At 45.6% G+C, this 15,076-nt stretch overlaps 1 protein-coding gene across 12 annotated transcripts in view; it reads right to left on the bottom strand.

Moving 5' to 3' along the window:
- The window catches only part of CADPS (calcium dependent secretion activator), a 230,486-nt gene that overhangs the window by 17,812 nt on the left and 197,598 nt on the right, over positions 1-15,076 (bottom strand). For 7 of the 12 annotated variants that reach the window (XM_054160939.1, XM_054161013.1, XM_054160993.1 and 4 more), the window contains 5 exons: positions 14,610-14,624; positions 13,199-13,273; positions 12,049-12,132; positions 6,869-6,901; positions 3,629-3,736 (listed from right to left, as the gene is read on the bottom strand). In XM_054160939.1, the coding sequence (XP_054016914.1) occupies positions 3,629-3,736; positions 6,869-6,901; positions 12,049-12,132; positions 13,199-13,273; positions 14,610-14,624 (315 nt within the window). The remainder of the gene's footprint in view (positions 1-3,628; positions 3,737-6,868; positions 6,902-12,048; positions 12,133-13,198; positions 13,274-14,609; positions 14,625-15,076) is intronic. The other 5 variants (XM_054161022.1, XM_054161028.1, XM_054160985.1 and 2 more) reach the window with 1 other exon arrangement.

A 15,076-nucleotide genomic window follows, 5' to 3' on the forward strand; every position in this document is an offset into this window, starting at 1 on the left:
GACCCTATAAAATTCTGTGTCCCAAGCCACCAGGGACCTGAAGGTTCCAGGACTGGTCTGAAGACTCAAGATCACTCTGAAGACCTTTTCTCTTGTTTAAAGATATACCTTGTTTAAGATACAGCCTGCCTTCGCCTCATTGCTCCTATAAACAGTAACATTCTACACACCAACTCTGCCCCCTTCCTGGGGAAAAAGTGAGAAAATTATACTTTCTGTCAGGCACTACACAGAAATTACTACCTATGGGGCACTACTCAGAGTTTGGGTCCATTCTGCATTGTGTGTAAAGTACCACAGTGGTTTAAATCCCCAAGCACCCACAGCCGTGCACAGGATGGCAGGGAGTGGGTGCTACAATCTTCTGAAACTCCTCCGCTACCACGGCTCTCTACCAACGGGCCTTATTACACTGTTTTAGCTTTAAATGTTATCAAATTAGTAAGCCAGGCCAAGTAAATAAGTCATGTTACTCTGCAGTAAACAGCACTGCCAAAAAGCTAGTTAGGTTTTGATTACCAGCAGAACTCCACGATCAATCTGTTCATTCAATGATCCCAAGAATACAGATTTTTAAAATTAAGATGAATCTGCTTTCGGTGGGGAGGAGGAACTCCCCTGACTAATTTGGAGAATTAAGAGGATTAACACAGAGACCACACAGAAATATTACAATAATCTTCCACAAACACCAGTATAGCCCTGTTCTGCAAGTGCAAGCAGGGAACACGATGAAGGGGAAGAGAGATGGTTTCTGAGCTAAGAAACCATGGCAAATGCTAAAAGAGATGCATTAACCCAACTTCTGCTGGGAGATGGTCTAACACACTCTGCAGGCTCTGCTCCTGGGAGGAAACAAAGGGGAAATACATGGAAACACTGGGCAGGACTGCAGAGAAATGTGGGGATTAGGAATATCCTGGTAGCTGCAAACCCCAGTGGACACACAAGAGGCACCATGCACTTCTGTGCTGGTGCTTCTGATGGCTGCATAGAAAGGGAATGTGTCCCTATCTCGCAAATCTCTCTAATGTGGTCCCACTGAGAGCACAGGAACTGCCTGCAGGCACATTGAAGGTGTTTACCTGCCACTGTTGCACATAGTACCATATAACATCCTACAACTGGACGAAGCTTTTGGTTTGCCTAAGCCAGCATCACTGCACTAAGCCAGTCAAGGAGCTGGCCTTGAAAGTGTTAATAATCTCATTGCCTGGAGAAACTCTGCAGCTAAGAGGATTGCTCCTCTGCCATGCTGGCGGAAGCGAGAACAAAATCAGGCCCAAGCCTAATTCATCATCATAAATACCATTTTTGATTATTCCTCTTCTGTTTCTTATTAATAAGGTCACCAGCACCTAAAATGTCCTTGGAAATCACAATCACAAGACCCAAGGAGCTTACAGACCCTGTGGCCACAGTGCTTCGCTGCACAAAGGCCTGCAGGGCTGGGGCTGAGCTCAGGACAAGAGAGTTAAACATTTGCTCCGGTCCTTACCGCAATGCAGGCAAACAAAGAGCACCAGTTTAAATGGGGTCTGGGTCCAGATGACCCTCATGTACTCATAAACCTTGCTGCTACTGACCCACCAGCAGCACCTCAGCTGTGCTGACGTCTGACCTCAGGAGCAATTCGCTTCAGCTGCAATCTGGCAAAGATGACGCACAACTGCTCAATAAACAATCCTACTTTTGGGGCAGCTAGGGCTTGGCACATCCCCTCCTTCCTTGAGAACCAAGGTGGCATCTGGTCCCACCATTGCCCGGCAGGTGTGGGGAATGGGAACAGCTCCCATGCATTGCAGCACGCACTAGGAGCTGGCGTGCAGGACAGGCAGAGCCATGTGAAAACCCTCCTCTTGATTATTTTATTCTGCATGCACCAGGGAGACATGAGGAAAGCAGGGAGGGAAAGAAAGGTTTTGCACTTTTTGCTTCCCACCAAGGTAGCTGCTCTCTGGTTTTTTGTTGGTTTTTTTTTTTTTCCATGTCAACTGTTAATTTGTTTAAAATATGGCTTGGTAAAACTAAATATGAGCAGATCAAACTGAAATCAATATTTGTGCTAATTACAGCCTTTTGAAAAATAGGAAATAATGGCCCAAAGGGTACAAACACACCAACTGTGAATCATAGGGAAAGGATGAGGGAAAAGGCAGTGTGGGCATTGAAAAGAACAGTCCAGATGAGCTCTGGAAATTTAACTGCTCATGGAATAAATTTCAACACAAACGAGCAATGCACTCGCAGGCCGGCTGCAGATGGAAGCGACAGTCTTTTGTTTTATGTTTTGTTTTTTCTCCCCGTGCCTGCTTGATGGGTGATTTGTGTCTGGTGCTCTGCGCTGCAAACTCTCCCCGGAGAGAGCACGCGTGGCACCCACGGGAGGCACGGCCGTGCTCCGTGCATGAATGAGGCATTCTCGGTGGATATGGGTCATGCTAGTAGATGTACACAGTAAGATTATTTGACTCTAATTCATGCCACTTGACATAATGTGATAAAACATTTGACATGAGAGATAAGTTCCATTTTAATCCGGTAAGGAATGGAGGAAAGAAAGAGTGGGAATTGTAAAAGAGGAAGAGGTTTCTGAGGGACAGGTAATGCGCAGAAAGAGAGGTATTGAGTGGAGGAAGAGGAGGTTGGTTGGGAAGAAAAGCAGCTTTCCCTGCACACTGAGGAAGCAAAAGAGTGAGTAAAGAAAGCCAGGAAGGTTGTTAGAGTTCCAGAGCTGAGAGACTGAGAAATGGCGCTGCTGAAAGATGAAAGGAAGGAAAGTAGGAACAGAAGCTGCTTCGAACAGAAATCAATATATAGACAAATATCCTAAAGGAGACTGCAACACTAATGCTACAGGCTGGCCATCAACAGAAAACCTTTGCTACAGAACAGCTACAAGGACAGAAAGGCTATAGTGCAACAAGAGCAACAGAAACAGAGATATCGGTTAACATGCATCAAAATTCAAAACAAACAGGCATCACAGGTCACTGTTCTCTTCCAGTCTGATGAATTTATCTTATGCAACAGAAAAACATCTCTGGGCATCTAGGCCAGTTCCTCCCATGCCATCTTCATCAAGAAGACCAAATCTCAACTTTACCTTTGGTGTCAAACACCAAAAGATGCTCCTCTTGAAACAGGAGAGTCCATTCCTAATCACCTCTTGTTTTGGTCAGCTTTTGAAATGAAAATCTAGTACATTTTAATTGCTGTCAGTTTTGGAGTGCCTGTCAAAGAAGCATGCTGCAAAATGTGCAGAAGAGATGGCCCTCAGCAAACGCATCTGCCAAAATCCTGGCTCAAATTTTAGCAGTGAGAACAATGACCAAGATGTTCTGTTACAGAGAGATTTTCCGCAAGCTTAAACACAGTAAAGGGCTCTCTTAGAAGATGCTGTTCCTTTCAAATCCACTCACAGACAGACCAAGACACAGTAGACTAGAGATTTAAAGCAGGCAGAGAGCAGATACGAGCCTTAGTCAGAAAGAAAGGAAAGATTTATTTATTTTTAAAGGCTAGAACAGATAAATTTTCTCAAAATGTGACTTATCCTCCTGTCTTATTTTGTCACATTTTGGATCTCTCCTGCTTGGTGTCCAAGAAGGAGAAGGCATTTACTTACATCAAATAACCTTTCTATATACATCTCCTCATTGACCTTATCACGCAGGACATCCTGAGAGTGGCGGACAAATGTCACATAGGCATCAGCAACATCCATCCCCGGCTTCTGCATGGGGGAGAGAAGAAGAGAGAGAGAGAAACATGAGTAGCAGCACAGGGAGCAGCTCCTCTGTGTAGCCTGGCTGCTGCTTTTCCTTCTCCTCCACCTCCTGCTGTCCTCATGCAGTTTCCCCTTTCCTTACCTGATGGACACCGAGTCCTGCTGCTTTGAGTCCCATGCCCAGGAAAGTACTGCCTGCAGCACAAGACCATGCAAAGACACTTGCTCTTCCTCTTCTTTCAGCTAGAGCAGTTGGTCAGAGGAATAAAGCTCTTCCTGAACATACCAATGGTGAGAAGTTGTCTTGCTGCCTTTGGTGCTGTTGACCTAATAAGTCAAGCTGGGATGGGGATTTGCTGTTTGCTTGGGTCATCTTCTTTATGCGAGCCCTCTGGTTTCTGAAGGTAGAAACCTTTCCAAAGGCAGAAACCTTCAGAACCCTCAAACTGGGCTCTTGGTTCTTCTAGTGTGAGAGGTGTGTAGGGAGCAGCTGTTGTAGGAGGCATCCCAAAATCACCTTTCTTTTTCTGTTTAGACCCCTGGCTTCAGGTCAAATTTATTTCTGCTCTTAAGAATAAATTGGGTAAAGCGGTAAGTCAGGAAATTTATGTCTATGTGCATGTTTAAGCTGCTGTAAACAGCAGGAATCTCTCCTATGCTGTCACATCTCTACGGCTCTCCGCAGAACGTAACTTAGAAGTGTGCAAGAATTTGGGAACAACAGCATTTCTTTAAAGAAAATGGGAACTGAAGCAGGTAGACAGGAAAATACTTAAAAAAATAAAAGAAGAAGAAGAAAAAAATCCTGTTTGTGTTCACATTGCTTGATATATTGGAATCAAACTTACCTCTCAAAGGAAAGCCATTAAAATACTGTAACAAGAGTCATTACAAGACCTGCCACAAAATCTTAAATTTCCATGGCACGCTGCAAGTTTGTTAATAACTAGTGTCATTAGTTTCCATTACTGTGATTTACCTCAGATCACAGAGTATCATTTCTCTGCAAGATACGATTGTCAGCCGCTGTAAATTGAAGTTAGTTAACACATCTGTGTAATTTCCAGGGTGAAAATGAGGACAGTTTGGAAAGCAGTAGGAAGGGAGTTGTTTTAATACAAAGCAAACAATTATCAAGCAAAGGGCCAGTGCTTGGCCCTTGGGAAGCCAGTAACATTTCTTAACACCTACTGCAACAATGACAAGGTATTAATTTGAAAAACAATGAGGACAACACAAATGTGGCAGTAGTCAAGTGTTACACTTTCAAGCAATTTTCAGCACGCCGATTGTGCCCATTTCAAGGTGGCATTAAACGGATTGGTTTGTACCCAGGCAATTGCAACAGCATTTGCAGAATTAGATTTAACTGAGGGGTTCCTGTTCAAAATCAGAATTTCCCCTCTGTCCTCTGGTCAAGAAGCTTTTTCTTTCTCCTTTCAGAAAGAGCAGTGACTCAGGGACCATGGGGAATTGTCCTACACAGTTCTGGGAGCTGTGTGGGGCTAGTGGTTGAGTTCCTAAAAAATTTTGGAGCTGCCAAGGGAACTGTTGCAATGTGGCCTTGCCTCCAGGGGAAGGTGGAGAAACAATGGAAAAATAAGGTAGATGAATGATCAGTGCTCTGTTTCACACAAAGAACTGGAGTGTCTAACTGGCTCCAAGCATGGGAGCAAAGTCTTGCTCCTCCTGGATGGCCATGGTGCTGTGGACCTCCCAGGAGGATGTTGAGTGCAATGCTTTTGGAAAAGCTTCAAATGGTTACACGGAATTTGACTGTTTTACTGATGCTGTTTCCCTGGGCATATGTTACTTTCCAAGAATGCAGAGGCCTCGGAAAAAGCCACACTTTGCCCTAAAAAAACTCTTCTGTGCTCAAATTCCCGATGACTGAATATTTAAGATGCACTCAAATAACTAGGAATTTCAGCTGAAGGATCTCCATATTTTCTAGGACTAGAACCAAATGTTGAGCTCTTCTTTCTAATGCTTTCAGTATCTTTTTCTTTCTTTTTTTCCCCCCTATTACTCCAAGAGAACAGGATGACAATCTCTGCAGTGGGACATTTTGAACCAAGCAAGAGTTCAAGAGTTTGTCTTCCCCATGCTGGGCTAAAGATATGGCACTTTGGAAGGAAAGGTTTCTTTGGGGCCAAAGAGCACAGATGATGAGGTCCACGATGCCTGCTGAATTTATCACATTCTCAAGTGAGAGCATGAAGAGCAATGGCATCGGTGTTAAATGCACATACATCCATTATAGACACAGCTCACCAAACTCAGCTGAATTATTCTTGATTTACAGTGCCTCCAGTCTAACTCAATGCAGGATTTGGTGTGGTACATGTATTTTTTTTCCCCCATTTGTAATTGCTCAGGATCTCTCCGCCTGTAAATGCTACAGTAACCCCTTATTCCAGCCAACACTCATATATTACACTTCAACTCGATTTAAATGTAAATTTCTGGCAAGTTAAGTGCTCTGTCTAAGAATGTTAAGGGCTCTTTTCCTTATGAATCAAGGTCTAATTAGAGGAGACGATTGTACAGTTTCCCTATACCAATTACAGAAAAAATGGGGAGAGAAAAAAATTATTTTCAGTACCAATTTTGCAAACACATGTTGCTAGCTCATCACCATTTCCTCAAAGTAATAAAAAAAAAAGAAAGTCCTTTTCTGAAAGAGTAAAATAAACCAACAATTAGAAGAACAAAAATAAAATAGATTAGTTAATGTGTTAGATGTGTGTTGGCTCAGTTCTAACATGTCTGGACCTTTTTGTTTGGAAATCATACTCTATTTGTACAAGCCCAAATGAGAATTAACAGAATGCACTGCTCCTTTTTTTTTTTTCCCCCTCCTTCCCCTTAAAAAATGTGATTCAAGCCAATTGCATAAATATGGTACCTTTTTGACACCATCTGCAGATTATTGCCTAAACAGCCTTGTAGGTCTCCTTAAGAGGGTAACTGCTCATTATTAACATCATGGAGATATTCCTTGCAGTTCAAATGTTAGAAATGTGAAGGCCCATGGCTCAATCTTGGCTGTTAATGCACTACGTGGGTTGCTGCACATGCCATGAACCTAAGCACAATGCAAATTACTATGACAGAAGTTATTTAAATTGTGCTTACGGGTACATCCACGTATTTGGAAGCAGCCTTCACCTGTAAAAGGAACAAGAAGAGAGTTTACACCATCAGCATGCTTTCAGGTCTTTGCTTTTTCTTTAAACACCTGTAAGAACTTCTCCCTCCGAGACTAGGGATGACATAATGCTGAGTGGAGGGGAAAAGGGTGATAAAAACTACATTTCCTGTCTAAAAGAATAGACAAGGGTGGTATTTTTGTTGTTGTTTTCTTTTTATGAGAGGTAACTTTACTGCTGCTAAAGCTCTAATAGCAACAGATGATAGTGTGGGAGTTGTGCTTCTCCCTCTTCTACTTCGGCGAGCGGGGGAAGACAGGGTTCATAAGTAGACATTGTTATTTTCCTTGGAGGCCTCGTTCCCCACCTGATGCCACGTGTCTCTGAAGGCAACATGCACATCTCCCGTTAGGACCTGCATCCTGGGGATCATGGGAGCTTCCCTGACAGCATGGGCACAGTGGGACTGCGGGGACGGCACCAGAGTGGCCACTGGAAAGTGGTTAAAGGACCCTACTTTTGCCCCTGCCCACATGCAGTGTGCTTCTCCTGACTTGGACTGGGACATCTCTTTCCCCATTTTTGCTGGCCCTGATGCTGGCAGGAGCTCTCAGACTGTGCTGGGGTAGTGTGCCCACTCCATACAATGGAGAAGCACCCCAAAGCTTTTCTGCTTCCCAGGCTCTGAAGAGCAACATCAGTTTCCTGTGATTCTCCACCCCTTTAAAAAGATGTTATCTGGGGGAGGGTATCAGAGGGTAGACCCTGCACTCAGTGATGCCCTCACAAGCCAGGGGGGGCTAAAAGACCCCACCTTTGTCTCCTGTTCGCCACGCGGTAGGGTGCACATCGCCTGGCACAGGAGGTGGGGTGGCCCCAAATGTCAGGGCCAACTTTTCCAACTGAGCAGTGCCCAGCTGGCCAGAGAGACCTTTTTTCCCACTGTAGCATAAGGCACTGTGTGTAGAAAGAGTATGGCTGGGATTTTCTACAACGCTTCTGCTTTTAATTAGGGTAAGTGTTGCCGGCCATCTTTGTTTGGGTGTAAAAGCTCACCTGCTTTTAAATATTTCTAAAGCTACCATTAAAACAGCCTAAATATAACACGCACACAGTTGCATCTTGGGATGAATAAATTATGTGTCCCGAATGAGAGAATGAATGTATGTGTGAGACAGAATGTGAGAGTGGGTGGAAGCACTCATATGGTGTGTGTGGGGGGTGCATAATTAAGCACAATGAGGCGATACAAAAGACCAGACTGGTGGTAATTGCCGAGGTGAACACTGCAAGCATTGGCAGCGCCCCGGCTGCCGAGCTGGGGGGCAAGAACAGAGGGAAGGGCAGGAGGAGGGCACCGAGCGCCTGCCACTGCCATGCGACCCAGGGTCTGGCTGTTGGAAGGGATGGAGGGGACAGGGCATGTCCCAGCACACGACTTTAGGAAGGAGGTGGCAAAATCAGTGCCAAGCCCTCTCTCCCAGCAAAGAGCAAATGCTCCTCTCTCCTGCAGGTATCCATGTTTCCATCCATCTGGACACCTTGCCCTTTCATTGCATTTATCCTCACAACTTTCTCGGGAGGTAGCAAAGTGCTGTCCCCTGCTCCCGCTGAAAAGGAATGGAGGAGCCCCAGTCTCCATGCGTGAAGGCAGCTGGAGCCCAGCCAATGGCTGCAGCTCCGGAGGAGCAGGCAGTCACGGCACACCCACGCCGGTGTGGAGCAGCCACAGGCAGGGCTGCCCAAGCTAGCTCCAGACCACCTCCTTTTGTGAGCAGCACAGCTAAGCAACCAGAGGAAAGCTTGGGAAACGCTGCAGCTTGGCAGCCCACAGAAATTAAAGCTGGGGTCAACACTCAGGGCCGCATGATGCCACACACCTTCAAATACCCACAGGGCATGAAGTACCGCAGCGGCACCTCAGGAAACCTGTGAGCTGAGCATGGATTTAGTTCTTTGAGATCTGGCTTCGCATCACCATCTCAAACTGCCTTCTTCTCAAAGACAAGAGGCGACAAGAATAACTCAGTTGGCTTCCGGTGATCACCCCCCTCCACCCACAAAAAACTGAGCTGCTTCTCCTGCCCACTCCCCTTTAACCAGAATAATTACTTGTTTTTCTTTGAACTCAGATTTGGCTACATTTAGAGCAATTTCCAAACTGCCGGATGTTGTGTGATTTTTGCTAGGCTGCCGTTTTTCACAAAGTATGTGGCTTTGCCATGAAATGTCTCAGTTTACCATACAAATTTTGCACAGAACAAAAATAAGATCTTTTACTTCTGCCTCCCGCAGGTAATAGAGAATCTTTGGGTTTAATTACCGTAGGTGTAACTCTCCATCTACAGAGGCCATCCAGTTCAAAAGGAATTTTAGCAGCTGTTGCTCTGTGACTCAGTGGATCTGCACATGCAGATGTCCAGCCAAGGCCTGGGCTGCTGCCGCCGAGATGCACTTAAATGTGGCAGCAAGCAGAAAACATAATACAGTCTGGCCAAATTTAGAAGAGTGTTTTCCCCTCAGAGTCCTCTGCAAGGAGAAGTGGCTAGTGAGAATTTATTAGGACAACAGATGCATTAATTTTATCTTGAATTTCGAGGCAAGAATTGGAAATGAGGATATCCCACTAGGTGATAAAACTGTCTGTCACAAGACCCCCAATTACATGTCACTTGCAGAGCGCCTAGAAAACGCGCACTGAAAGACGCCGGTGGAAGGGGGTGGGAGACTAATGCTTTCTAGAGCTCAGCAGCTTGGACCATCACACTTTGTTGTATTTGTTCAGACAGAGAAAACGTGGGAGGTGGTGCAAGCATGCTGTAACAAGAGAGAGTTTCTCTATTTATCATTCCAAAGACTAAACACAGCAAATCACATTACTACTGCAGGCAAGGGAGACTTTCTAAGCCCTGTGCAAAAGGCGTTGGGGCTATTCCTCAGCCTCCTCTTGTGGTTGGTGCTGGGCAGTGGCTCCCAGCAAACAAGCAGGCCCAAGAGAGAGATGTTCCTTGCTCAAAAAGGAGCAATCCTGCTCCCTTGAAGTGTACCCAGACTCCTCGATGGGAGCAAGGGCCCAGCACCTTCCTGGGGACAAGCATGCATCACACACACTTAATATTTGGATGCACATCCCTTCCCAGATGGAAACTCAGGAAACTGAATCTGTAGGACCAGGTTGTGGTGGATCGAGAGAGGGCCTAGGTCACACCAGGTTCAAAGGCTGCAGGGTTGTTAGAGTGGGAAAGGCTGTTTTGTTGCTGGTGGTCTGCTTGACTCTGAGGAGCAGCAGAGTGAGGATGCTTGAACCCCGTGCACCCAACATGCCACATCCTCAGAGCCCAGGCATGGCCAAGGGGTTTGCTCGGCAATTAAAGGGAGCAGCACTCAGCAGGGTAAACAGCAAGATGTGGGGAGAGCAGTGCAGCATCAGCTGAGGAGCAGCTTGCATTCATGGAGAAGAAAGGGCTGCACGTTATACTGTCTACCCAAGCTGATGCTGGTACTTCCGATGCCTGGAAAGCTGCCGCCTCCACATCCTCTGCTGCTGGCACGCGAGCATCTCCTAACCCTCCACAGCACTGAATTGTGGAAAGGTACCCAGCCCAATCCACACCCTGTACCAATTTGAGCTGGGATGGGCACAGCTCGGGGATGTAGCAATACAGGGGTTATCCTGGGAGAAGAGCTGCACTGCGGGGCAGTGATAGGGACACGCTCCATCCCCCTCCTTTTTCTGAAGAACAAAGTGCCTCCAGCACATGTGGAAGTTAGGATGCTTAGTTTGAACCTCATGGTGGTTCAGGTAAGCTGCCAGACTTGCTGTGCACACAGCTGCCTGTGAGCAGTTTCTTGCTACCTCAATGCCTTCCTACCTCAATGCCTTCTACCAAGCAGATCCTACAAAACTGCCACAGACTCAGCAAAAAGGGCCCACGAGTAGCAAACAACAGACAACTGCAAGTAGCTAAGACAAGTTCTGATGGAGATTTTGGAAAGCCTTTCCACTTTGGAGAGACCTTCTGCCTCCTGCCCTGTCTCTGTGAACAAATGAGTGCAGGACAAGCTGCACATGCAGGCAGCAGGGATGGTGGGTGAAGATGTTAGTGCAACTTTTCAAGCAACCCCAGACACCTGCATTTGGGTGCACACCTCTCTACGAGGTAAGAGAAGCCATGCTTGCAAAGAGAGACTCTCGTGAACTTCCTTGCATGCATTTTCAGACAACCTTTGCAAATTTGTCCTAAGAAGTTGTCACAACCCTTTTCTAGAATAAGCTCAGACTGCTTGATGGATGCTGAGGACAGTTTTTACAGCCATTGTTCTTGTCCTGTGCCTTTCTAGGAAATACATCATGGAATGAGCTCTGGATGGCTTCTGCAACATTAGGGAGAAATTTGGCACTGGAAGCACTTTGTGCTGCATAACCTCATGGCAGTTCCCCCACCTTGTTCTCTTTTACAATCACAAAGGCACTCCTAGGTCCACCTTATTTTGGTTTTGACTATTTAAGATGGTCACTGTCGTGGCCAGAATACTGAGAGGAAAGCCCCCATCATACAAGGTGGCAACAAAGCAACTTCTTCAGCTAGGAAAACTGCATAGAATAGAATAAACCAGGTTGGAAGAGACCTTCAAGATAATCATGTCCAACCTATCGTCCAACACTATCTAATCAACTAAACCATGGCACCAAGCACTCCATCAAGTCTCCTAAACACCTCCAGTGACGGCAACTCCACCACCTCCCTGGGCAGCCCATTCCAATGGCCAATCAATCACTCTCTCTATGAAGAATTTCTTCCTACCATCCAGCCTAAACCTCCCCTGGCGGGGGAGGTTTGCTGCATACATAATGCAATGATTTTTTTTCTCTTCTTCTTTTTACATCTTCACACACATCCTCAATAGAATAAACTCCACCAACGTGAATGATGACTGGAGATGGCTTTACTCTGTGCTACCACACCTGTGCATCTTGGATGTTTATACACCGTGTATCTGCATACAGGTTGTTGGTCTACTCATGAGGGGGTTACAGTATTCAACCATTACAAAATGGAAGAATGATTATGTAGCTGTCCTAGTTCTGGAAGAACTGGAGATTACAACTCAGGAGAAAAAAAAAACAAACAAAAAGAAAGAAAGGAAAATATTATCTGTACTTACAGTAAATGACAGGAAAGAAGAAAACAAAGTTCCTTCATCATATCTAGACAGTTTGGCCAAGACTCCTTCCAAAATGGTGACAAACTAGGAAGACAAAAAATACTGTGATTATTTTTAATAACTGAGCAAGAGTGTAGAAATCAGTATCAGCCTCAAAGCAGCCAGTGGAGCTCTCAGCGCTGCCAAAGGAACGGACAACCTGTCCCTCAGCACAGTGGGCTGGGGAGTGGGGAGAAGGGGGAAGGAGCATTGTCTTTTGGGTGCTATGTGGTGTGGGAATCACCCCTGGGTGTCCAGGGAGACACCGAGGACAGGCGGCGAGTACAGAATGCAGGGAAACCAGCACAGCCTCTCCGGGCAGGGAAGCTGGTGGTTCTTGCTCCCAGTATGCAGTGTCAAGTATGCAGCTAGCTGGGTATTCTTGCAGAAGAATCAAACTGGCATATGTTGGTGGATTATGTTTAAAGGTCTTCACTGTATAATAGGGATGACTTGTTCTCAGAAAGTTTGAAACTGGAGGAAAACAAACCCCACCATCTTTCTCCCTACGTACCAGTTCCCCTCTGTGTTAGCACAGCACACCAGATCTACACAACAACCCAAGGGAAATGCTGACAGCTGAGCTACAGGACCTCACTCCGATGAAAAACAATTTCTAAACAATTAAATCTGACAGTTTGGAATGTATTTCCCACTACTGTCACCTCTAAATTAATTTCTTAGAAGAGCATATGGTGATCTTGCACACAACGAGTGAGTTTGTCCCCACAACCTTCTGTGTAGGAGTGGTGACCACCTCTGCCTGCCACCCCAAGATCCACACAGCAGCATTTAGCAGTGCCACCCCCTGACTGCAGCTACCCTGAGTGTCATGGAATGGTGCTGACCATGGGGTATTACCCCATTAACATAACACCCATTCCTTAAAACCACTTCTGGCCCAGTATGGCAATCCTGCTAGCAGAGTATTACATCTCACGCAGTTCCTAATCATCAAAGAGTCACCATGAAAGGACTGGGAGATGTATGATCTTGCCTGTGAGAAACAAGAAGCCAATTCAACATCTTAATGTGTCAGATTTTAATGGAAACACACATATTAGAAATGCAATGTTAACAGTGAATCACTTCACCTGAAGCCGAAGGTTACCTTTGCCACTAGCAGTGTTATCATTTCTTTGACGGTTTCCTCAATTAGTTCATCTATTTTTGAATGGTACTGGTGCTAAAGAAAAATAAAAGGAGAAGGGAAGGAAAATATTAGCATTGATCACAGGCAGGAGCTCTGCGGTTGTCAGCCTCTTCCCCTGGCAAACCACAATATGCCGTAGTAAACCAAAGAATTATGTTGCTTATTGCCCTGTGCTCCACTATAGTGGCCAGTGAGTGCTCAAACTCGTAGGGGAGACCCTGAATTCAGGAGGATCTTACATCAGTTTGTGAAGCACAGGCAAACCCTGACCTCTTCTGTGTGCCCACACCTCCAGGAGCCACAAGCAGGTATCAGAGGGGAGGCTTTGCCATCCCTGTGAGCATCAGCACCCACTGCTCCTAGAGACCCCGAAGTCCTTTTGCTTCAGCTCTGTGGGCATTATCCTGGTCATCTAGCACATGGATCACACATGACAACGTGGTACACCTGCTGCCAGAGGGGAACAGGCAGGCCTTGCCTAGGGCACTGCAATCCAGCCAGCCTTGGAAGGGGACTGGGGAGGATTTGCTGCTCCAGGGGAGCCTGCAGTGGGTGGAACTACCAGGAATGACGTTGCACCCTTCCCATCTACCACAGCAAAGCACTTGAACCTGTGTTACACATGGGGTTCAGCAGGCACATGGTTCAAATTAAGCATTCGTTAAATGCTTTGCTCAGTGACTCTAAGATTTAAAAAACACCCAACAAACCAAGAGGAGTCTTTTCTGTCCCATGCAAAAGCCACCAGCAGGGCATCCCCAAGCCCTGGATGTTAGCAGATTCTGTGGCACGAGCTCAGAACTGGCTGACCAATGCCAGTGCCTGCAGCATCAGCGTTTCTGAGTCTTCCACCCAATTTCTGCACATGCCAAACCTTGCTTAGCTTGGGAGCTCTGATGCATTCAGCTGCAATATGGCTAGAATAGGTACTAAAATACAGTCTTCTACTAATTTAGAAAAGACCTGTTTCCAATACAAGATTTAATTAGTGAAAACATACAGTATATTCTTATTTTCAATGGACTGAGAAAATACTGATTATGACTGCTTTCCAACACAAAACATGTGATTTTTCAGTCAAACATTTCAAGCACTGGTGCTAGTCACTATATTCATTACCACTTGGCATTAATATTGTTTTAAAATGTTAACATCAAATCACATTGAAAGAGACAAATCTGCTTTAAATACTAATCAGACTTTGGGAAGGAAGACTGCAAGGGCTTTACAAATTCTAGATGTTGGTTCCAGTGTCTGATCAGTGGTCTCTGAACTGCTCTACACTGGGGATTTTTTTTTTTTTCCCTATGGCAGTAACATATTAATACAGAAATTTGGGAAAAAGAAAATAAAAGTAGGACACACTTACCCACTCTTTAGCAAACTTTTCAGATGATTTGGGACAGAAATAAAGAGGAAAGTGCAAAAGACAGGAAAAAGAACATATGAAGATAAACAATAAATAAACCAAAATCTTTTAAAAAAAGGGACATATGAGAACAGCAGCAGCATGCACAGAAACAATAAGCAATGGAAAATGAAATGTGATCAAAACCTCCTTTCACTGAAATATCAGAGACTGCTACCTGTAGAACCTGCAGTAAAAAGCGGGGGGAGGGACTGGATTGCTCTTAACTTCTGACAGTCTCACGGCTTTATGTCACTCTGCAGAGGAAGGTAGGTGGTTGGCGACAGGCTGGGTTCAGCACTGAGGGCACACCCTTCACCAGGGATGGATGCACTGGCAGGGTGAGCCTTGCTGTGGGGCAGGACAGGCAGGGCAGGGTACGTGGTGCAGCACATCGCAGCCAAAGTCCTGGATGGAGCCTCTCAGAG

This window comes from Dryobates pubescens, chromosome 1 (genome assembly GCF_014839835.1).
Source record: "Dryobates pubescens isolate bDryPub1 chromosome 1, bDryPub1.pri, whole genome shotgun sequence".
In the NCBI taxonomy this organism is placed as follows: Eukaryota; Metazoa; Chordata; class Aves; order Piciformes; family Picidae; genus Dryobates; species Dryobates pubescens.